The 22868-nt window shown below is 37.8% G+C and overlaps 2 protein-coding genes across 3 annotated transcripts; one reads left to right on the forward strand and one right to left on the reverse strand.

The window, feature by feature from the left end:
- Positions 1-1457: 1457 nt before the first annotated feature.
- Positions 1458-6562, forward strand: LOC143516968 (uncharacterized). 2 transcript variants are annotated; one of them, XM_077008978.1, is made up of 10 exons: positions 1458-1835; positions 2602-2649; positions 2957-3016; positions 3207-3281; positions 3408-3455; positions 3683-3737; positions 4921-5010; positions 5233-5296; positions 5400-5466; positions 5561-6562. In XM_077008978.1, exons 1-10 carry the CDS (start codon positions 1817-1819, stop codon positions 5638-5640), a joined length of 606 nt encoding a protein of 201 aa, XP_076865093.1. In that variant the 5' UTR covers positions 1458-1816; the 3' UTR covers positions 5641-6562. The 2 variants fall into 2 exon arrangements, with proteins under 2 accessions (XP_076865093.1, XP_076865094.1); XM_077008979.1 differs by lacking the exon at positions 1458-1835 and adding an exon at positions 2250-2390.
- fam83hb (family with sequence similarity 83 member Hb) lies at positions 5888-17868 on the reverse strand. Its single transcript, XM_077008977.1, has 6 exons — positions 17398-17868; positions 13215-13684; positions 12822-12986; positions 12532-12656; positions 9556-12385; positions 5888-7220 (listed from the first exon to the last, which is right to left on the reverse strand). Exons 2-6 carry the CDS (start codon positions 13662-13664, stop codon positions 7200-7202), a joined length of 3591 nt encoding a protein of 1196 aa, XP_076865092.1. The 5' UTR covers positions 13665-13684; positions 17398-17868; the 3' UTR covers positions 5888-7199.
- Between the last annotated feature and the right edge of the window lie 5000 nt (positions 17869-22868).

Raw genomic sequence — 22868 nt, forward strand, 5'->3', positions numbered from 1 at the left:
ACCTCAGTGCCTTTTTACTGGTGCATTCAGCACTTTACTGTAGATATACAACTTTGCACATGGTTTACAATGTATAGTGTGTGTGTGTGTGTGTGTGTGAGCAAATATTTTACGTTGGTGATGTTACTGTTATTGTGCACTGGGAGATACTGTAACCAAACACATTCCTTGTATGCATGAGCATACTTGGCCAATAAAGCCTGATTCTGATTAATTTCACTAACAAAAACAGACAATTAATATGTGCATCCATTTTATCAGCGAGATAAATATTTATTCTGGAAATGCAACAACAGTAAAATATCAAAGAATAATTGTTTATTATTAAAAAGTGACCAATGCCATGACTCATGTAAAACAGACAGGTAAATATGGAAAGATTTTATGTCTACTTTTTGGCTTTGATTGTTTAATTGGCTATTGAGAAGCATAAGTCTAAGAAGGACTAAAACATTTTTAACTGTCTACATTAAATTGTACAATTTTACAATTTAGGTAACCACTGGGTGCATGATGTTTCGTTGGCGTTTTTGTATTTCCTAGTTATTCAACGTTTCACCATAAGATGGCGCAAATTGCAAGTAGTTTCCCAAACGTGCGATACTGTCTACGCCTACATTTATATTGGAGTGTTCTTGTGTACTGTTAATGCGATATAAAGGTGTTAGGGTGAAATTACATACCGTGACTAGAGTGTAACAAAGCCTGCAATGCGACTGACAGGATTATGCTGGCAGGGATAAGAAGTCGTCTTTACACTAGAAACAAGTTGTCCCGGTGGGGATAGCAAATGATAAGACATCACTGGCGCCTGCAGAGGTTTTCATTTACACACCTTGTTTGCAATGTCTATTGGTATTAAAATGCCTTGCCACTGGAAATGACAAATCCTTAATCCCGATGTTCCGAAGGTGTTCAACAAATCCATAAGCAAGCATTCTCTTGGTTTCTTAAAAAAATGAAAAGGATTAAGCTTATCTCATGCGGGTAATGCATGAGAATGAACAGGTGATGACAACTGATCAATTTGTGTCAGTTATTTTATTAGCTGTGTTAATAAATGTACATGTAGCACATCTAGATCGGTTGCAGGCTATGCAGGCCACAGTTTATATCTAAATAGTCATTTATAGCTCGCTTGCGAACATATCTTTTCACATAAATGTGTTTTCTCGCCTATAATATTAGTGGAGAATCTAAGAGGATACGGTTTCGGCGTCATCCTTGAGGATTTTGAAGTGTTTAAGTGTATTCGCCACTGATTTATTACCAAAGGAGTGTGTGGGTGTGTGAGTGAGTGAGTGACACATTTGTTTGCATTGCCATGAAATTAGGAAGGAAATTCCAAAAAAAAGAACTGATCTCTTGGAACTTTAGAACTACATGGATTGTTATGATTTAAATATCTACCTTTTCATATACAAATCAGCTGTGCAAGCAAATCCCCACTCACTGAATAATGACCTTTAGGATTAGATTAGGTTGCTCCAAGCCCACCATAGACTAGACTATATTCTTTTAGAAATTATGACTTAAATACATTTGAAGGCCTAATTGGTGACGTCACTGGCTATAGGTCATTGCATATGTCTGGTGCTTAACTGATTATTGGTTATGCTGGATTTAAATGGATATAACTTAGCTTGTGTATTAGCAAGCAAATAGTCTAGAACTGAACAAAAGAAAATGAAAGTTTTTCAGGCCTTTTAAGTGAACTTTAAGCAATGAAGATTCTTAGGAATGCTTTGATTATAGTGTCTCATCTGTCTTTTTGATTACTGTAGCAGTTTAGTTTGGTCTTCTTGCTATTCTCATCATGATTATGTTAAATGAGGGTGTGTGTCTTTTGTTTTGACGAATTTTAGAGATTTTCTCTGGAGTATTTAGCCAACATAGTTATCATAACTAGCTAACGAGATAAACAATATAGTTTATGTTCCTGGCCAGTTGGCTGGTCTTGGGAATATATGCAAAACGGTAATCTGAATTGAATAGTTGTGGTGTATCGGTGAGGTGCAAAAGAAAAAAAACAGAAAACCCCAAAATAATCGCGCTCTCTCTTGCTCGCTGATACCACGCTTTTGTGTTTTTTTCTCCAGATAAAAATGAATGTTGTTAAATGAAAAAAATGAACAAATGTTAGTCAGCTAGTTATGTTAATCATGGTTGTGGTTTAGAGGCCCTCTTTGGGGTACCCCATTAATTTACTCCATTTGGATCTGCCAACGGATCTTAACCTGCGCGTGAGACGACGGTTAGTGTCGGTTAACTAGCTGCATAACTGGCTAACTTACAAAAAAATAACTGCCGACCTTTTTGGGGTTTTTCATATTTTCTTTCTTACATAAGTTAACCGTTTGAACCCTAAGCGGAAATGAGCTTAACAGTTGGTAATTTTGAGCATTTTTACACTTAATAAATTGCTAATCAAAATTAGGTTAACCTAGTTAGGTAGCCGGCTAGTTATACCCAGTTATATAAATATTTAGCTAGACGGCTAACATGAAATAAGCTAGTAAATCTAACGTCGGTTGATTTGTATTGATTGGTTTTCGTTAACCTCGTGCCTTTTCTGGCTAATCTTTGTCCTTTTGATTTCAGAGTCAAACTTCAATGTTGTAGATGTCCTGAAGTTACCACAGTCTCCTAGTAAGTTGTCAGATAAAATTAAAACTCCCCTGTGAACCAGCTAGTTAGGTACGTGATCCCTTGTATTTCAGTGACGGGAGGCAGTTAGCTAACCTTAATATTAAGCTTAGGGAATTTAAGATTTTGTTTTTAAGTTAAATTGTCAAAATCCAGAGGACTGGGCCACAACTAACGATGTCATAGCTATCTTTAGTTAACCGTATTTAGTCTTTACAGTATTCTTAGAATGATGAGGTGAGTAATTAGTAAGCTAGTTATATTATTGTCTGTTATATTATTTTTAAATGCACTATGTTTGCTCTTACAGTTAGTGAGAGAGAACCGAAAATTGAACAATTATTGAACAAGCTCAGACAATTGCAGCAAGGTCAGCCTGCCTACAGCAGAAACCTAACTGGATATGTCATGCTGTTTGTACAAAGCATTTAATAATGAACAAATAATCAGTTTTTTGTCTAGATTAAAAATGCTAATCATCATAATAAAACAACTTTTTCTATGTTTCAGTCATAAAAGTTTAAATTCATGCGCCTTATGAATGTCTATTTCGTTGGTAGCCAAGGAAGTTCTTGAAGATGATGTAAGAGAGGTCATTTCACAGAGAAGTACTTTGCAGGATGAAGAGGATCTCTGTTAGTAGAAAGCCTATTTAGAATAGTGGTTTGAGAATGAACATGCTTGTTAATCAATGCATTACCCACATATACAAATGGTTTAATCTGAACAAAAACATGATTACTATTTTATTGTTACCACAGTGACCACTGAGGTTTTAAAGCTACAGGGAACTTTGAATGAAAAAGAAGGTACCTTAAATTATTTGGGCCTGATACAAGCATGTTTGAAGACATAAAATATCCCATAGCTCAGGCTACAGAAAATGCATATAGTCAAGTGTACTTAATGCATAATGGAATAGAACTTAATTGTAATTGACTTATGTTTAAGTAATCTATAACATTATGAAATCACACTTTTACATTCCTTTGGTGTTTATGCCAACTATACATATATGCATATTTATTTCATATAGAGACATGTAGGTCTCTGCAGATAAAATGTGAGGACCTTGAAAAAGAATCACAAAGGTAAGTATATTTTTTCATATACAATACTATAAATATGGATTTAGCATTTTCAGCTGTATTGTTTATTCTTTAAATAAGATTTCTTGAAAGTCGCCCCTTTACTTGTTTGTATGTTTCTATAATAGAATACTTTATTTATTTTGAGGCCCTACACAGATCCCATGTTCATATTTGGATTAAGTTACATTTTTTTTCTGTTCTATCTTGTAGCAGATGTGAGCCATATAATAGCATGCATCACATGGCTCAGACACTTTCACTGACACACTTTGATGGCTCTTGAAACTTTGTAATGTAATGGTCCCCAGCTTGCTTTCTTTTTACCTTTTTAAATCCAGTTTTCTCCTTACTGTTGTTTCCAATTCTCGACATTTTCAACTTCCTTTCATCATACAACATTTAACAACCTGAAAGCATTAACGCTAACAAGAGCACCTTTTCAGGACATTGTATACACCTGCAGATTCATGTAAAAGATTCATTATGAATCAATAGGTAACGAAGCACTAAGCTGTCCAACCAATGAAATCACAATTGCGCTCTGTTGATCTCCAATAGACTCCCTTCCACAGATGGATGTCACATTGCTGGAAATGTAACTCTTGTCCCAGTTATATGATGCAACTTGTGCTATCAGATTAACCTAGTTCTTGAAGGTATTTTTCTAAGACATATCACATTATAAACTTGAAGCACCTGTGTATATAAACATTAAAACACTGCCTTGAAATGTCTTGGATTAGACCAGTGCAGTTATTGTACACTCCCAAACTTCCTTTAGCTGTGTCTCTTATCACAACTACAGCAAATGTAGCGTTCCTGGTTGCTTGGTTCATATGTGCTGCAAGCTAGGACAGAGCAAAAATATGTATTAGCTGGGGGCATAGACAACTGGCTTGTCTGACATGCTAAAAGAAGGAACAATAATTATATTAATATTTAGTTCGATGGAGGAGGTTCTCAAATCTAATATTTGCTATGCTAGCAATTGCTCAGTGTTACCAATATTATCTTTTCAGCACTTACCAGCTAAACAGCTGTCAGGTTAGCTATAATAATGTTCACACACCTACACTTGTGATTGATCTAGAGTACTCTGGGGAGGTGAAAGCACATCCAATAATTTCAGTTGTATTATGTGTTTGTGTTTTGTTATGCTAATATCTAAGCTGTGTCAGCACAGGCAATTTGAACTGAAGCAACAGAAAGAGGAACTTCTACAGCAGTGCAGCTGTCAGATCCAGGAAACCAAACTGAAACATAGGAAAATTCGGTATTACTCTCAATTATTAATATATTTCCGAGAAGAAAATGCATAATATGACCTGAATAAAGGCAGATGATAATAATTTGGGATTATTTATACTATAGGCATGGCAAGGTTGTCTTATTTTAAAGGCAAAGTGCAATATTTCTTAAGAATTAGTGCACTTGATAAATAGAGATATAGAGATATGTTGATGCATATTACAGAGTACAAATATCACTACCCTAGGATGAAGTTTGAGAATCAACTACAGCAGCTGATGGAACAGCATAAGAACCTGTGCACTGTATTTGTAAGTGGCCTTTTAAATAAAATAAGAGATATTCCATAAGATACTCTCAATCTTCATCGTTCATTATTTAGTCCTCTGTTCTGTGTTCTCTTGTCTCTATTAGGCTCAGAAAAGACTCCCCGCAGAGGTGCAGTCTTCTGAATATAACACAGAGCAATTACTGAAAGCTGGTATGTAATCTGGTACAGTTCCAAGAACAAAATGTTAATGCATTGTAGTTTGTGGGTAATGTGTGTGTTTGTGTGTGTGTTTGTGTGCGTGTAGAGCACCAAAAGTTAGAGCAGCTGGCACATTTAGAGGAGGAGCTGAATAATGCCCAGGCCATAGAAATGCAGAGTGCCTGAACGATACCTGAGAGAGTTTAATGTCAACAAACAGAAATGCACATCTTGGGGGAAAAATTCAAAGAATTGTTTGTACTTGATCATTAAAGTACCTGTTATAGCTTATGTAGAATGATCCAATACTGCAGAAATACCTTGAACAGTTTTCTCTCCAGTTGTTTTTTGTTCAGGTCCTACCACTGTACCAGTGTACTTCTAAGACTCGATGTTAACAATTGCAACTGACCACAAGTAACTCAAAGTAAAATGTTATTAATTCAGAATTGCTTTATTTGTTGACATCATACAAAATGTACAAAATGCTTGACTGAATTTCACACACTGAATATATCAAGATGAAAATTGTCACATTCCTCATCATTAACCAACACAATCAACAGGTAAATTTGATCATACCTTTTTTTGTCTAGTCTATTACAGCATGCACCTGGTTGAATGCTCTGGGAGTTCTTTGGTCTTCAGTACTACCAGTCAGTCTGGTACCATAATAACTTTTCTTTAATATAATAGAGCCTAAGCCCAGCCCTGAGATTACCGACTAACCATCAATTATTTTTTTTGTAATTGCCTGGTTAATTTAAGAATGTCAGTTTCTACTTTTATATTCACAAGTGCTCTTCATAACTATTCAAGCAGATATATGTATAATCACAAAATGATAAACACGTACTCAGAAATACCCAAAGATGAAAAACTGTATTGTGTTTATCCTAAATCAAGGTTGAATGTACATCATTTATTATCCCTATATTTATAGAAAAGCACTGTAGGTCATAAATGCTACAAATAAAGCTGCAAATATGTCTTTATTTGCCAATCAGTGACAATAGTGACTTTCATATTAACAAACAATTTAAAAATAATCCTATACATTTTCCAATCTCTCATGCCATCAGTGTCCTGCTTTGAAAATGTCCACTCACATCTCTAGTCTCTCTTACTTCTACTGCCATTCATTTCTACATTCTAATATTCCCTCAAACTAAAATTGTTCTAACAACCTTGCTTGGTCTCTTTATTGTCTGTATTCCATTGGCACAGCTAAGCTCACAGGTGTGGCTCTGGCATGATGCATCTTGGAGAATGTTTTCTCCTTTTTTTGTATGCCATGCTTAAAACGTTTGTCTAGGCATGTTAGTCCTCTGTGCCACACTTAAATATGGCGCAATATTGATGATTCACAAAAATTGAGCCTTGACATTCCACATAAGTAAATATCACTAAGAAACTGGTCCAGGAAGGAAGTATAGAAACATAAAAAATCCAACACTTGTTTGGCCTGTTGTTGAGTTTTTTCAGCAGGGATAACATTTGATGTCTATTATAAGGCAGTGTGCATTAATGCCTTAAAAGGACAGCATGAGTTTGTAAGCTCAAATTGGCACAGTCTGAGGAATATTCCTCCCGCTTCAGTGAACCACCTCATATTTGAGGTTATGCTGTTTCCATGCTGTTTATGAGAGTTCTGTGTCTTTTTTACATCAGTGACTGGTACTTTTAGAGTTATTTGAGGTCTCAGACCTTTTTTGTAGACTGTATGCCCTCTCCGCCATGTTTTGTTATCCAAGGTTATTCCCCATCTGTTGAGAGGTAGAAGGACAGACATGTGAGTGGAACATGATCTTAGTGATTTTATATCATTACATGAGCCCATTTCCATAAATTGCAGCATTCGATAAGATGCTAGATGGAGAAATAAAATAATGGTCAAATATTCCAAAGACTAAAAATTCCTTGTTCCTGAACAGCATATGACTGTTGGAAAAAAGTGTGTGTGTGTGTGTGTGTGTGTATATATATATATATATATATATATATATATATATATATATATTAGTGGTGGGACTTTAACGCGTTAATTTCGATTAATTAATTACAGGAAAATTAACGCACTAAAAAAATTAACGCATTTTAACGCACGATACACTTTTGCATCGTGGAATGTTTCTCAGTGCACGAGTTCCAGGCGTACAGATTATATGGACGCACAATAAGATGAGCATTATGGAGATTACTGAAGAGGCTACGCTGGTGGATGGGAAATTTAAATATAAGAAACTTCCAGATGGAAGTACAAACACAAATAGTGTTATTTGCACTTTATGAAGGAAGGAGTTCGCTTATCACAGGAGCACTTCCACCCTTCGTTACCACCTCAACGCAAAACATGTTGCAGCTAAAGCTGGGCGTACACTGTACGATATTTTAAATCGTGTACTCAGCTCCAGCTCAAACTGTACGACTAACTCGTTGCGGAGAGTCGGCTCGTGGAGCTGCTTCAACAGTGCGATACTCTCACGAGGAGCGATTTGAATTTCAAACATGTTTGATGTTCTTGCGACGCTGCGATTTCTGATCGGGAGTTGGTCGTGAGGTGTGAATCGCTCCTCGTTTACCTGTGTAAACTATACGATGCACGACACGCGATTGAGCCGAAACGAGTGAAAAATCGGCTGAAAATGGGCCAAAAATCGCACAGTGTACGCCCAGCTTAACGCGCAGGTCAGTAATGATAACTTAGCTGCTAAATGTATTCCTAGTACGATAGGGTGACCTAAACGTCCGCATTTCACATCCTGGACAGGTGTTGTCCCGGGTTTTTTTTTAAGTGAGGAAATGTCCTGGTTTTTAAAGTACCTTCATTGGACCATTAAGACTGGATTAAACTTTCGCGAGTGACCGTAGCGCGCGACTCCGCACGCGTTTATACATGACGCGTCATATTATTTGTGTCGTTCGCTCTCTGTGGTCGAAGATAAAGGCTTACAAGAAGCGCTGCACATTGCGTCAACTGATGCAAGTTATGAACTACCGTCCAGGGGTGAGTTTCCCAAAACGTTCTTAGCACCAAGTACTTCTTAACCTCGTACGTAAGAACGAGGGAAAAAAAACAGGTTATTGTGAAAGGGAAGTAAAACAGGTTATTGTGAAGAGCGCCACAAATGTGGCTCTGACTGGGGATCACTGGACCTCTGTTAGCAACAAGAATGATCTTGGTGTGACAGCTCATATTATAGATGATGAATGGAAGATCCAGTCATTTGCTTTGAGCATGCAGAAGACCACTTCTAGGCACTATGGAGATGCCTGTGGCAGAGGCCTGGGAAATTTAAGAAAAGTATACCATCTAAAATGGTATTAAAAAACATCTTCTGATTTACTTCAATTCTTCCAATATCCTGAGCAAAACTCCCAAAATTAAACAACATTTTTGGTCAGAATTTCCAATGTTCTGAACTGTTTTCTGCACTCATATATTGGTCTGTGTAGTAGACTGGTGGAAAAATAAACAAGATGTTGAAGTTTGATTATGTTCATTGATTCATTCATCATTCAAACTTAAATTAATATTTCTCATGTTAAATACTGAAATGCGATTAAAATGCGATTAATTTCGATTAATTAATTACAAAGCTTCCGATTAATTCGATTAATTTTTTTAATCGCATCCCACCCCTAATATATATATATATATATATATATATATATATATATATATATATATATATATACATATACATATACACACATACATTTTTTTTTTAAGGTGTCAATTCCAGGTTCATAGATTAAAAGTCCTCACCAGGATTTTGCTCAAGCTTGCTAGATTTTCTAATTAGCAATTAGGTAAAATTAGGGGAATCAACACAATCCAGGAAGCCTGAGCAAAATCCTGGTGAGGACTTTTAATCTATGAACCTGGAATTGACACCTCTAAAATTTATAAGGTTTGGAAATTATTCTATTAAGTTGGAAGTTAACAAAATTCAGTAAATATGAGCACATGGAAATTCAGCCAAACAATTGTACAGTAGCTACTTGTATATATTTATATGCCTGTGCTTTTGCTTTGCCTTCACTACACTCTTCAGTGTCCTGTCCCCAGCAACACTCATCTCGACTATGACAGAGTACCTCAAAGCGACTGTAGACTTTCTTCTCCTTGCGCATGTTCTCTATTCTCTTCAGCAGTGAGTCTCGCTCCTGAGGGTTGACCTGGGGTCTACCAAACAAGTTTCGGGTCTGGTATCGCGTGGATGGCTGGTGATCCAAGTTTGAAACATTGCCTCCATGTTCCCCCTCACTTTTTCCAGTCTCGTCAGCTTGCTTGATCAACTCTTGTCGATTCTTCTGACTGTTGGCAGAAATTTGCTCGAGGATTACCTTAGTATCATCTCTGAGATTGCTGCTGAATATCACATTGGAGGTAGAGGACTGATAGCGAGACTGATTCGATTTGTTTATGGATTTGGGATTCTCCGCTGCTGATGTTGTTAATTCAGACTTTGTTTCTTTCCCAATGGAAGAAGACTCTTCTGCACTTTCTGGTACAGTTTTCATTTGCTTGTCTTCTACAGGGTTTGCATTCTTTTTCTCACTTTTTGTCCCAAGGATACCCTTTAATCTTTGTGTTTGCTTCTTAAGGAAGTCAAGAGGCTTTGTGTCCTTGCTCTCTGAGCTCACAAGGTTGAGGGATGTGTTGGAGCCATGTCGACTCAAGCTTTCCTTGGATTCTGAATGTGGCATGGTTGAGGTGCTGAGGCTTCGAGACTTCTTAAGTTCACTCTTTTCTGCATCTGTTGCATCTGTAAGGATATCTTCCCCACATGATGTATGACGCGAGTGAGAACCTTTAAAGGGTTTCAGGGAATCTCTTTTGAAAAATTTGGGTGAAGGAATGGGCTTTAAAGACTTTGTTTCCTTAGATGATTCTTTCTTTGTTGATTCTGTGGACTCTTCTTTTAACATTGAGCTATCCTTGTGTGTTTTGTCTACAGTAAGACCAGATGACTGAAACCTAGTTGTAACCAATGGGAGCTTTTTAGGAAGAGCTGTTTGCATCGTTGATACTGGGGTGGGTTCTGCTGGGGGAACAGCTGGAATTGTGGCTACTCGACCTGGTGGAATATCAGATACCTCAAGCTTATTTGAAGGTGGTTCCTGACTTTTGATGAGAGACTTTGTTACTGTTTTGATTTCCTTTTTCTTTTCTGACAGTTCCTTAAAGTACTGAAGACGGCTAGCTGGATCATTCATATTCAGGGAGGGGTTTATGAGTGTTGGAACTGAAGACTCTGTTTGCAGTTTCTTGTCTTGATCTTCAGACACTGAAGTCTTGGGTTCCTCCTTATTGTCTTTGGTAAAATTGTCTTTAGTGTCCCTTGCAAACAGCTGTACTTTAGAAGTTGTATCTGACGAAACCAAACCCTTATTGTCTTTTTCATCTGAGCTTTTATGTTTACTCCAATCAAAAGGCTCCCTAGAGAGTGACCTTCTCTTTTCCAACATCTCTGCTACAATGGAAGAGGTTCTGATTGAGCTGTTCTCCTCATCCTGTTGTAGCTTCACCCCAGTATTAAGCATGGAGCTGTGTTGCTCTAGTTTAGATGAGCTAAAGATGAGGGATGAGCGAAGCCGTGAGCTCCTTTGTAACATTGGGTTGATGCGGCTCCGGAATGATTCGTGCTTAGTGCTGATTTCCTTTAGTTCTCTTGAATCTGTCTCTCTTTCACTGTCCATTCCTTCTGGCATATGTAATGTAGCTGAAATAGTTGGCCTCATTTGTAAGTCTGTTCCTGTAGAAGTCAGTTCAGTGCTAGCATCTTTTGGTAGTTGCTTCTCTGGTAATAAAGGTTTACCAAAGCGAGGCCGTAAATCAAGTTTATGTGTACTTTGGATATTAGGTAGCTCTTTGCTGTTGAAGTGACCACCTGGTGCTTCTGGGTAGAATGGTTTATTTTCAGATAGTTGTTGTGGTTCCTCAAAGGCTTCTGCACCCATAGGCTGTTGCAAACCCTCTTCTCCAGCATCTTCACAAGTGCTAAGGTAAGAATGAATTCTCCAGTTCCGTAATCCCTGCTTCAGACTAGGGTCTTGGGATTGTCTCTCTGGCTCTCCAGAAGGAAACATCTTATGGTCTGGAGGATTTAGTTGAGTAGGTGAGTTCTGACAAGCATATGCTTGGCCTACAGTGGGTCTTTTCTGGCTTGGTGGTCCATAGTGAATGCCACCTTGGTGATGCTTGTTTCCTGGATCATGGCCGAGATCTTCTGATGATAAGACATCGTGACATCCCGGTGCTTCAAGTTCAGGTAGATACCCAGGGTCAGAATATTGATCTAGCTGGTGAACACCATAGCTCCGAAGGGGGTCATAACGTCCATGCCCCACTTCTGGTCCAGGTCCTTCACCTTGATAAAAATATTGGTCTCTCTGGTAATTTGATTCCATCTCCTCCAAGTTGTTCATAACCCGGTGTTTCATGTACTGTCGAGATGAAGAGTAGCTCTCACGGGTGCCTTCGGCATAGCTGTGCCTTTTATAGGCATTCAACTCTAGCTGACGCGAAGAAGAAACCATTGACCGACCCTGCTCTAAGAAAGACTGTTGCATTCTAAATTTGTTTACTTGCAAACCCAAAGCAGCACCTCCAGGCTCCATACTGTGGCGAAATGGGTCATCCCTACGGAAACTGTCAGTGCGGTCTCCAAATGAGTATGCGGAGAGCTCAGGGTGGCGAAGATATCCACGGGGGTTGCGTAGTGACTGTGTCCTTTTCAACCCAAACTGATTACTTAAGTAACTACTTGTGCTGTCGGGTGGCACAGGTACCAAGGCATTTTCAACAACAAGTGGCTGTGACTGAGCAAAGAGGATACGGAATTCCTCATCAAAAGAGGCCACAAGTTCTCCAAGAAACAGATGAGCTATGCAGCGATGTATTTTCTCAAAAGACCACATGAAACTGAAGAACAAGAAAAATGACAGAAATTAGTATAGTATTTTTGAGTCTTAAGTATTGTCATATAATATTGGCTTGCAGATTCCTGTTTGAATTTTCTTTTCACGTAATAAGCAAAACTCATTTTAAGAGTAGAGCTCCAGTCTCACCTATAATTTCCACTGAGCACTGCCCTACAGTCAGCGAGAAGGAAGCGGTCCATCACCTGTCCTTTAAATGACTTTCCTGTGCGACAAAAATATGTGATGCCCGCCACAGTCCTCACCCGCATCATCTGTAACACATTTAAATAGTGGCATCACTGTATGATGATGTATACATGCATCCAGATAGCTAAGATACATGTTATACACAAGACCACAGCCACAAATTACAATATACAGAAATAGTCCAGCATTTCATTTACATTTCAAATTACTTGAGGGCAAGCGAGTCTTACAGGGATCATATCCAGGTTAACTTTGCAGCTGGTCACCATGGCAATAAAGTGATGGGCATTTAGTTCATCCAGAAGAATATAAACAGGCACACGACGTGTAGCCGCATCCAGCAGATCGGCAAATATATCAACATCTGTAAACATATCCATTACCACCGCAATCACCTATTGGGAAGAAATAATCATTATTCAATTAGATGTTAAAATATTATCTCAGTTCTGCATCCTTTTTTTCATTTAGTTTTTAAGGGAACTCAGCTTAAAACAGTTAAGTGTTCGATCATATGTGTTTTAGAACAAGTCCATGCCTTTTGTTATGACTATATCTGTATATTACTGTGTATTTGTGATTTTATTTTTTATATAAACTAATTTGTTTTCCAAAGCACCAACCTGCTTTGCGTTTTTGATGAGTCGCCGGGCCTGCTCCTTGATGCTGGGCATTTCAGGATCTGAGGGGTTTACCAATGTTGTGACCTCAGTAGGCCCGATGAAACTATGTTGTAGCATCGGCCAACCTAGATCCAAACCTGGTGCATCCAAATCAGAGTGCAGGGGCCAGTATGTATCTGACGAGCCCTCCTGATCCACATCACCGTACGGCAGTTCTGGTATTGATGAAGTACTTTGTGGAAACTGCACAGTACTTTTAATGTGCTCAATCTCAGGCCTTGACAGGAAGTCAACAACATTAGCATTTTGCAGAAAGTTATAGTATCCCTCAATGTCGCTTTCCACTAGAGCATCTATAGCCAGTCTGTACTCTTCACAATAATGCGGTGGCAGATAATTAGGATCCAGAGGGTTGTCTCCCACAGAAGAGCTCTGGGAGCGATGAGCCATGATGGAGCAGGGGGCACGATCTGAAGAGGGGAAAAAATACACACAAGTCAATGAAATGATCTTGGTTTTATCAGTTATGATCAGTTTCTATCTGCCGATTCAGAAGCCTTGTGCTAGCAATTATTAAACTAAGCCAAACATCATAAACTACTTTTGCTTCAACTGTATATTAATGTAGTGTACTAAAGAGTCAGATGTAAACATTTAAAATTTTTTGGATTGTTTGATTTGCTTGCTGATGACAACTTGCCATGGTCAAAGCTCCAGTATGTTAGAGGAAGCTTGCATGTGTTTGTGTGTACTGTGGGTATCACCATGGAAACAGTTTGAGGGTTTGAGTGACTCATTGTTGGTAAGAGCGGGATGGTGATGAAGGGGCAAAAATGGAGAAACCAGGAGAGTGGCTGAAAGAGTGGCTGAAGCATTTGTGCTTTGCTTTATATGAACACAGAAGATTATACAAAAGGACGACGGGTATGAAACCAGTCCATCCTTAATTGAGACCCCAAAGAGTCAGTACTTGGAGCAGAGTAAGGGCTTGTCAGCTTTCTGTGTTAGTTTATCAACTCTAAAGGCGTATTTCATACATCGATATTTTTCTAGATAATGTAAATAACAACAAATGTGTCTTAACCTTTTTCATATTGGTCAGTCAGTTATGGATAATGTAAATTGTGTCATGAAATACTTTACTTTTAATGTACATGTAACTTGACAGCAATTTAACAATGTCTTAAATTCATGATAGTCTGATATTTTCTACAGAATGTGTCTCCTGGCAAGCCTGGGCATGAAGTATTTGTTTCTTAAAGTTTAGTGATGCATGTTGGGTATGGTGGATGTGTGTTCTTGGTGTAAAAGAAAAGATTGATGGGTACACTGATAAGCTACATACACAACCAATTTATACTTGAATTGCTCCTTTTACTGAGAACACAGAGTAATGGAAGGCTGCATCATCACCTATGTTTGGTAACCTAAGGCAATTAACAGAACACTGCCATTATTTTAAGGGGGTTGGAGCCTATAGGCTGCAGATATAACAGGTTTATACTTATTTTACTGGTTTCCATACAATGTAATGCACACCAATCACTAAGTAAAGCACAGATGTCTCCTCAATCCAGGCAACTAGTGTTTTTTCAACCAAATGTATATAGGCAAATTTACACATTTCTGTATTCTTTTGTGATGCATTACAGCTGTTAATGAAATGTGGAAGCAATTAACTTCAATCTACAACTTAACAGCATAGTGGACTGAATACAAGTTTTTTGCGGCAAAAACAGGAAAGGGTGTTTGTTCAAGAGGAAAACGGCAAACAGCATACACAAGAAACACCAATACAAAGCAACTGCAAGAATCAGGAAACTGGCACAGAGGAGTATATATATGTCAGTCTTGATGAATAAGGAACCAGTCAGGATGATGACATGTAGGAGGTGCCAGGGCAGAGCGATACTGAAACACCAAGAAAGAAAAGACTAAAAGCTTAGCTGTGCCGACTGGCAAATAGCAATCTTTTTACTAAGAGCACCAATGCCATGAGTGCTTACTTAGTTTTTATTATACGTTATTACATTTCCCTTACCCCCTCACATACAGTATATGTTTCAAATGCCATGTCCATTAAGTATTTAAGCAAATGTGGTGGGTTTTTGTTTGTTTGTTTGTTTTTACAGATGCTCATTTGAGTTGTAAATCCCATCTTGTAAAACAAAACATTTCATCAAATTAACATTGATATGATGTTTAATTGCTGAATAATTTAAATGAGTAAAAAATACTTTTACTATCAAAATTACTTAATTTGACTTAAATAACAATATAATCAATAAAACCACAGATTTTTTTTTAATCGAGATTTTAAGATTTCAATTCACATTACTCAGCTGTTCATGACTTGACATGCTACAGTTTGTAGTGTAGGGTATTGGGAAACCGAGTCCAAAGTTATCACTTATGTCCCAAGGGCTTGTCCAGTCTGCTTCCCAAGACTAAAAACACAGTCTTGAGTCATAATTGCACTTTATACAATAAGTAAAAAGCAACAGACATATCAAGCACTTGATTTGAGTAGTTTCTGCTTGGAATGCCTTGTGTCAACTTATACCTCAGTAATAACTGTAAAACAGTTAAATATTATTTATTACTGACTAGGAATAAATATATGCACAAATATCAATATAGTCAAGAAAGATATAGCCAAGAAATGTTTGTCTCCTGCTCTGTATAGCAAGATATATAATTTGAATAACAGATATGAACCTGTCATGTAAAGGTGCTTCACAGCCACACTCAGGCCAAAATCATTTGATATTGTCAGACAGCTTTGATTGTAGCTTATTATTCCTTTTACTTTTTTGGCATGTGCTATGATGAGCCTAGACCCCTGCTCTCTGTTAAATGTTTTATCTGATGCTTGGGGAACTGATAATAGTTTACATTTAGTAACACAAGTTTACTTTTGTTGCAGAAATTGAGTTTACCATGAGAGTGTGCAAATGACAAACATTTTGCCATTTGCTATAATCCAATAATGTACTAATGTTTGGGGACAACAAACATCTTAAAGATTTGTTCAACTGTAAGTGTCAGCTGAGTACCGGCTATTTATAGTGATAATTCAAGCTAAGAGTCTCTTTCATTATCGCTCTCTGTCGGAGAGTGAGCAATAATGAAAGAGGATAGTCATATGTAACAAAAAAACTATTAATCAATTACCCTGTTCCACACAAACCAAACAGCTGCAGTTACACTTGGTATTTCTACAGCCGTCATATTGTGCTGCTTTATATTTGGCTGTGTTTGTCTCAATCTTTATTTACTTAATTTTCAAATTACTCAAAGACCTTTAGTCTACCATGCAAAGACATCTTAGAGATTGCCTTGTCTATAGCTAAACCAAAGCCTGTTTCTAAACCCTATCCCTGATCTATGCCCACCTCACCTTTGCTCTGCAATAATTTTGTCTTAGTATATGTCACACTGTTTAAGGCCTAGTTCATATAAAACGTATATTATCAACTGTGGTTATAAAAAACATTCCATTTGATGAGAAAAACATAAATCTTTTGCTAATAAATCATTGGTTGTTAGTATAATAAGTTATGACTGCACTCTAAGCAATAGGCAAATTATGATAGAGGTTTAACTGTGACAACACTACACACATTGTGTGGTTCTCACCTGAACTCCATACTTTCAGGGGCATACTTTCAGTTCACACACTGATTGCTAATCTAATATCTGTTGTAGGCAATAAGATCTGTAAATCAATATTTATACGAATATAAAAGGAATACAACGCGAACTGGAACTTTAAACGAACAGCATTGGATGAATGTAATAAAACTATTAAGGTGCAAAAGTCAGATAAAAAGTCAAATGTCAGACCAGTTTCCATTGTATGGAATTGTATGATGAATGCTTTTGATTTACCTACATATAGAATTCGTTATATGAACTTTGTCCAAGGCATGAACCATGCTTTTAGTTGATTAGGAAAGCACGCCCAAAACATTTTACGAAACGATTATTTCTTTCTTGCGATTTGTTAGCAAGAACATGTATGAGGATAACAGGTCTAAGTGACTTCTAAATTATTTAAAGTGTTTGGTGGCCTAAATGCCGATTACTGTACGCAGTCTCTGCATTGTTAACTGTAAACTGGCCTTCCGTCAAGAACAAGAATATCTTCTGCGAGTGATTAAGACCCTAGCTTTGTTCTTACCTTTGAGTCTTTAATAAGTTGGTTAGTCGTAGTTGCTGTTTAATTATTATTTTTATTTAACCCTCGAAGACTCCTTTCCCCCTCTCCAACGTCGTGCAGCGTCACATTCCTGTTACTGGGAAGAGACCCCACCCTGTATTCAGCTCTAAGGCGAAAACCAGCCCCGGCAAAACCTGTTCGAGCTCGACTGAATCCTGTCTGTACGTTTATACACTGTAAAGATAACACCGCTCAGAACAAATGGATCTGGTCTTCCCGTCTTTGAATTTTTAGCTCCTCCCAAGTTTCCCTCAGCGTCAGCGTTCAGGGCGCCAGCTTAACATTTATGACAAGTCCATAGCTGACCATTAAGCAAACTCCAAAAGCCACATCGCTAGGAAAGTTTCGCTTATTTTTTCTTTACCCCTCCCAATAGGCTTAGTTTAGGAATTTTCTCATGTCCATCAAGTAAGCTACTGTGATAGGAAAGTACTCCATATCCCAGATTGCCGTGTTTTCGAACTTCCGCGGTGTGGTTAAACACAGAGACGTCCCCTTTAAAGTGTCAGTTCATTTTAATTGCCCTGCCTCTGTCTCAATGTTTTTTCTCCCAGTCTCTCGCTACTACACACGAACATGTATATCTATATAAAAAGTACTAATGCAATAATAAATGCAGGTTGCATTTTGTTTATGGGCGAAGTAATACCTGGCATTTATGAAAATGTCTCTAAAGGTTACACTCTACCTTTTTCAAATATTCTCTACACACAGTATCACCTTTCTGGTAATGCACACCTTAACCAAGTTCTGAAAACGTTTAGTAGACTTATTTAGAGATGTGTATAATATTTGAGTAGTGTGTGTGTGTAGTATACATATGCAAAATGTTCTAATGAATGCAGGTTGCCCTTTTGTTTGTGGGTGGAGTAAAACCTGTCATTTAGACACACCTTGTCCCAGACACACACTCTCTCTCTCTCTCTCTCTCTCTCTCTCTCTCTCTCTCTCTCTCTCTCTCTCTCTCTCTCTCTCTCTCTCTCTCTCTCTCTCTCTCTCTCTCTCTCTCTCTCTCTCTCTCTCTCTCTCTCTCTCTCTCTCCTCTGTGTGTGTGTGACGTGTGACAGCATTTCAGGTAAGGGAGGGGGATGAGGAAGGGTGCGGCTTTTGAAAGAATGTGCCAATTCAACTGACTCACTCTCACCACACCCAACACACGTTCTCTGCACACACAGACATACTTTATTCTGTCTACAAAAAGATGGCGTCTTAAAATACATTGTGCACTCAAATATTCACTTGTTAGTATGTTACGAATCATTACGCCAAATACACTGTATTATTCTGCACACGATGCATACTTTTCCAAACCTGCCGGTTTATAAAACACACACATTTGCATATTCATGTGTTGTGTGTCTTAAATTAAGTATTACTTGTGATTTCAGCCTGAGGCCAATACTCTCACATAAATACACACGTATAGGTACGTTGTGGGGATACCTAAAGGGGGTTTCTGTCAGGAATTTGTGGAAACATAAAATGCCAGAAACTTTCTTATGTATTTATGTATATTTTCATGCTTTGGTGTTCATCAGGATTATTTCATTTGAAGTGCCACATAAGTCAAAGTGATGAGTCAAAGCTTTTGTAACATTGAAGCACTTTAAAAGAGTTCTCTCTTTAGGCTTGGACTGTGCTCTGGACAGAGTGTCCTCCCTACCTTTTGTCACAGACTCAATAGTCCCACCCACAGGTTGCATCCTGTTGTAATATTAAACCTGCATATCATGTGACAGTTCACTCTTTCACATAAACTTTCTTTATCTCTATTAAAAACGACTTAGAAGAGTCTTAATCCAAGTACCCAGTTGATGTAAAAAAAAAAAATCACTACAGTATTGTATAACATGTATTTTTCTCTTACAGATAGATCTGGAATCACCATATTCAACCTAAGCATTTTATTATATTCCTGTAGCTTTGAATTCATATTAAGCTGTGGGCATTTCAGTAAACTTTCAGTAATTGATATATATATACCCACTGAGATGAAACATAATGCAGCTGCGACATAAACCCCATTCAATGATAATAATTAATTATCCAAACGTGAAACATTCCTTGACCACTTCATCACAGACTGCAGAAGAAACGTGACTCACATAAATTGTTATAGCAGGAATTTAGTTCACTGATACAAGTCAGACCAGTATATCTATGTAATGTGCACAATTACACATCTACATTAATGTAGAGTTGGGTTAGAATGCATTTCAGAAAATCTTGGTCTGATGAAACAAAAACAGAAATCCCCTTTGACATTCCCATTGAATTCAGCAGAATTCATTCACCCTGAAGAACTGTGGAAGTTGCAGAAGGTGTTTCTATGTATATGAGGATATGATGTAGGCCAAGTATTAATTGTTATCATAAGCCAGTACTACTAACAAGTTAAACCTGTATTTTTATAAACCTGTGCCATATTTCATGTTGTTTGTTGATTCACTTACTCTCAGTGAACTGACAGTGACCTAGTGTGTTGGGGGTATGCCTTAACACCCCCCCTCCCCCATCTTTTCTCAGCACACAATAGCACTGCAAAGAAGTAGGTGGCCTGTGCCCTAGTTCCCACAAGCCATTTATCTAATGTTCTTTGCAATGCAATTGGAGTATAAGGGGGCTAATTGTGTATGCATTTTTAATAGGGACACAACAGAGATCAGTTGAGTTTAAAAGCCCTCTGGACACATCATTGAGTTCAGTATCAAACTTAGTATGGTACTTTTTCTCTGAGTTAGACTCTTTAGGAATATCATCAAATTGTTATAACTGCATTAACAAAGATAGTTGTACATTAATGAAGCATCATGAGTTTAAGTTCCAGCTGAGCTCTTTTGGTATCCATGGTCAGAATTCCTTAGACTCCCTGCAATAAAGACTCCAAAAACTAAATGAAACCACCTTTTAAAAGTATTACATTCATTGGTAGTGTTTGTTTATGTTTGGGTTTTCTGTGCACAGATTTATTTGGATATTCAGTAAATAACTACTGAATAATGCAAACATAACACTGTTTTCAATCATTCAGAATTGTTCAACGCATTGATATTCTTATTCACGTGAAGTGAACGTATTAAATTCTAGGCTTCCTTAAATTCTTGCAAATGCCATGTGACACAGTCCACACACACACACACAAGTGGCCTGAAAAGCCAGCAGATAAAGACAATAAACTGAACGAGCGTTCCATGCAGTAATAATCTAAAAATTATGCTCAAATGTTTACTTTAACTTAAATTTAACTTAACTTAAGTCTATCTCATATAATTCAATAGGGGGCGTCCTAATCCATGTAAAAATGCTCGTATGTTGTAAGTGTTTGGTACAGAAGATCGCTTGAAATTTAAATATACTGATACATCTGAACTGGACGTAGAGAACGATCTGGTTATGATTTGGTTAGAAGTGTATCAAAATAAAACATGCACATAGCATGCACATTCTTAAATAATAAAGAAACGATTGCAAACGCTGCTATGGGAGCTATGGGATAATGTGTAACCTACTTTCCGGTAGATGGCGATGAATGATTCGGTTAATTCGATCGTTTTCAATTGGCGAATGTCAATAAACGCATATCGGGTAAATCACTCATCGTCCATGCATCAATAAACAAATATTAATTGTGAATAAACAGTTCTAAAGTTTTCCGGAACGCTAGCTTTCCCCTCATTTGGACCAATCTAGGCTAGCTTGTAATGGTGTTTTATCACTGGAATATGGAAGAGGCGTTAATAAATATTATATTTAGTTTTATTTGCGTATATAATGTGACCACGTATTTCAGTATCGGGCATATGAGGGGCCCACATGCGCCCGAGTGGCTGCTTCTTTTATGTCAAAACCGATATGACTTTTAATGGCTTACTTGTGACTTGCAGCTGCACCAAAAGTAATTGTAGCCAGAGAAGCTGTAGTTCATTAACAGCGAAGGGGAGGTATTTGTAGGAGTGAGATGTGTGAGAAAACGTCATGGTACCGATAAGACACAAGAGTTCGTTGGGAGCAGCTGGAGATTCGCCAGCTGCTCCCGTATTTTATAAGTTCAACAGATACAAGGGAAATCACCATTTACGACATGATGTATTACACGAGGTCAAGGGAAGCAAGACGACTTCAAATACAAGAGTAGCCTATATATTCAGACTTTAATGACCATGCATTTGATACAGCATGGAGCAAATAAGATTGAGTACAACTAAGAGTGCAAACAAATACAGTGCTACTTCATGCAAAAGGTTCAGAATTGAAGTAGGGGACTGAACATCAATCAATCAATCAATCAATCAAATTTTATTTATATAGCGCTTTTTACAACAGTTGTTGTCACAAAGCAGCTTTACAAGTGCCGAGTCCTAGCCCCCAGTGAGCAAGCCAAAGGCGACAGTGGCAAGGAAAAATTCCCTAGTTTTTTGCATGAGGAAGAAACCTTGAGAGGAACCAAGACTCAGGGGGGGAACCCATCCTCCTCTGGCCGACACCGGTCACCATGACAACAACAACAATATAGACAGAATGTAGACAGAATGTAAAAGATGCAATAATGTCCATTTAGACAGGATGGATCGCTTGTCTCTCCTCATCTCATTATTCCTCAAGCAGGCGGGCAGCCATGTGGAGAAATGAAACAGGGAAAATTAGCTCTGTATGAGGACATATACAGGACAAGTAAAATTATAAACATTTCTGGAGTGTGGCAGCAACTCCGGCACTAAGTTAAATTATTACAGCCTAGCTAAAAAAAGGCAGAACCAGAAGGTAACATAGGCTTGGGGGGCATTCTGAGACAATGGCATCCGTCCACTGCACTGTCAACAAACTTGAGTGACCACGAGCAGTGACAGGATGACAGCACCAGCACCCCAGTCTACCATAAAACCCTTCGTCTATGAACCCCTGGATCTGTACCTTTATCGAGGGGGATATTAATTATCAAACGCTAGACTAAATAAGTGGGTTTTCAACCTAGATTTAAAGATTGTGACTGTGTCAGAGTCAAGTAAAGCGCGGAAAATTCCCGAATTAATGAAAAGAGATTTCATGATCAAATGAAAAGTAGTGGGAAAAAAATTTTGTATTGATGTCACTAAATGAAATGTATAGAAATGTACTGTATATTTTAATCCAATAATATTCATAATATTTCTCGGTATTATTTGCTTGTGTGTCTTTTCATAGTCTACTATTACTAGCCATTAGAAGCAAATTCTTATATTACTAAATTCTACTATATTACTATTATTAGTGGAACATTAACATAAAGATAGTTTATCGCACTTTAGAAATTAACCTGCGGTGGTTCAGCACCCGCGCGACCTCCGTGTGAAGGTAACCGTATTCACAGACACACGCATGTCCGCAGTTAACGTAAAGTTAACGTAATCCACGGGGTAAACACTCCGCCATTTTTGTTAGTGGCAAAACTCCCA

This window comes from Brachyhypopomus gauderio, chromosome 6, assembly GCF_052324685.1.
Source record: "Brachyhypopomus gauderio isolate BG-103 chromosome 6, BGAUD_0.2, whole genome shotgun sequence".
Lineage (NCBI taxonomy): Eukaryota > Metazoa > Chordata > Actinopteri > Gymnotiformes > Hypopomidae > Brachyhypopomus > Brachyhypopomus gauderio.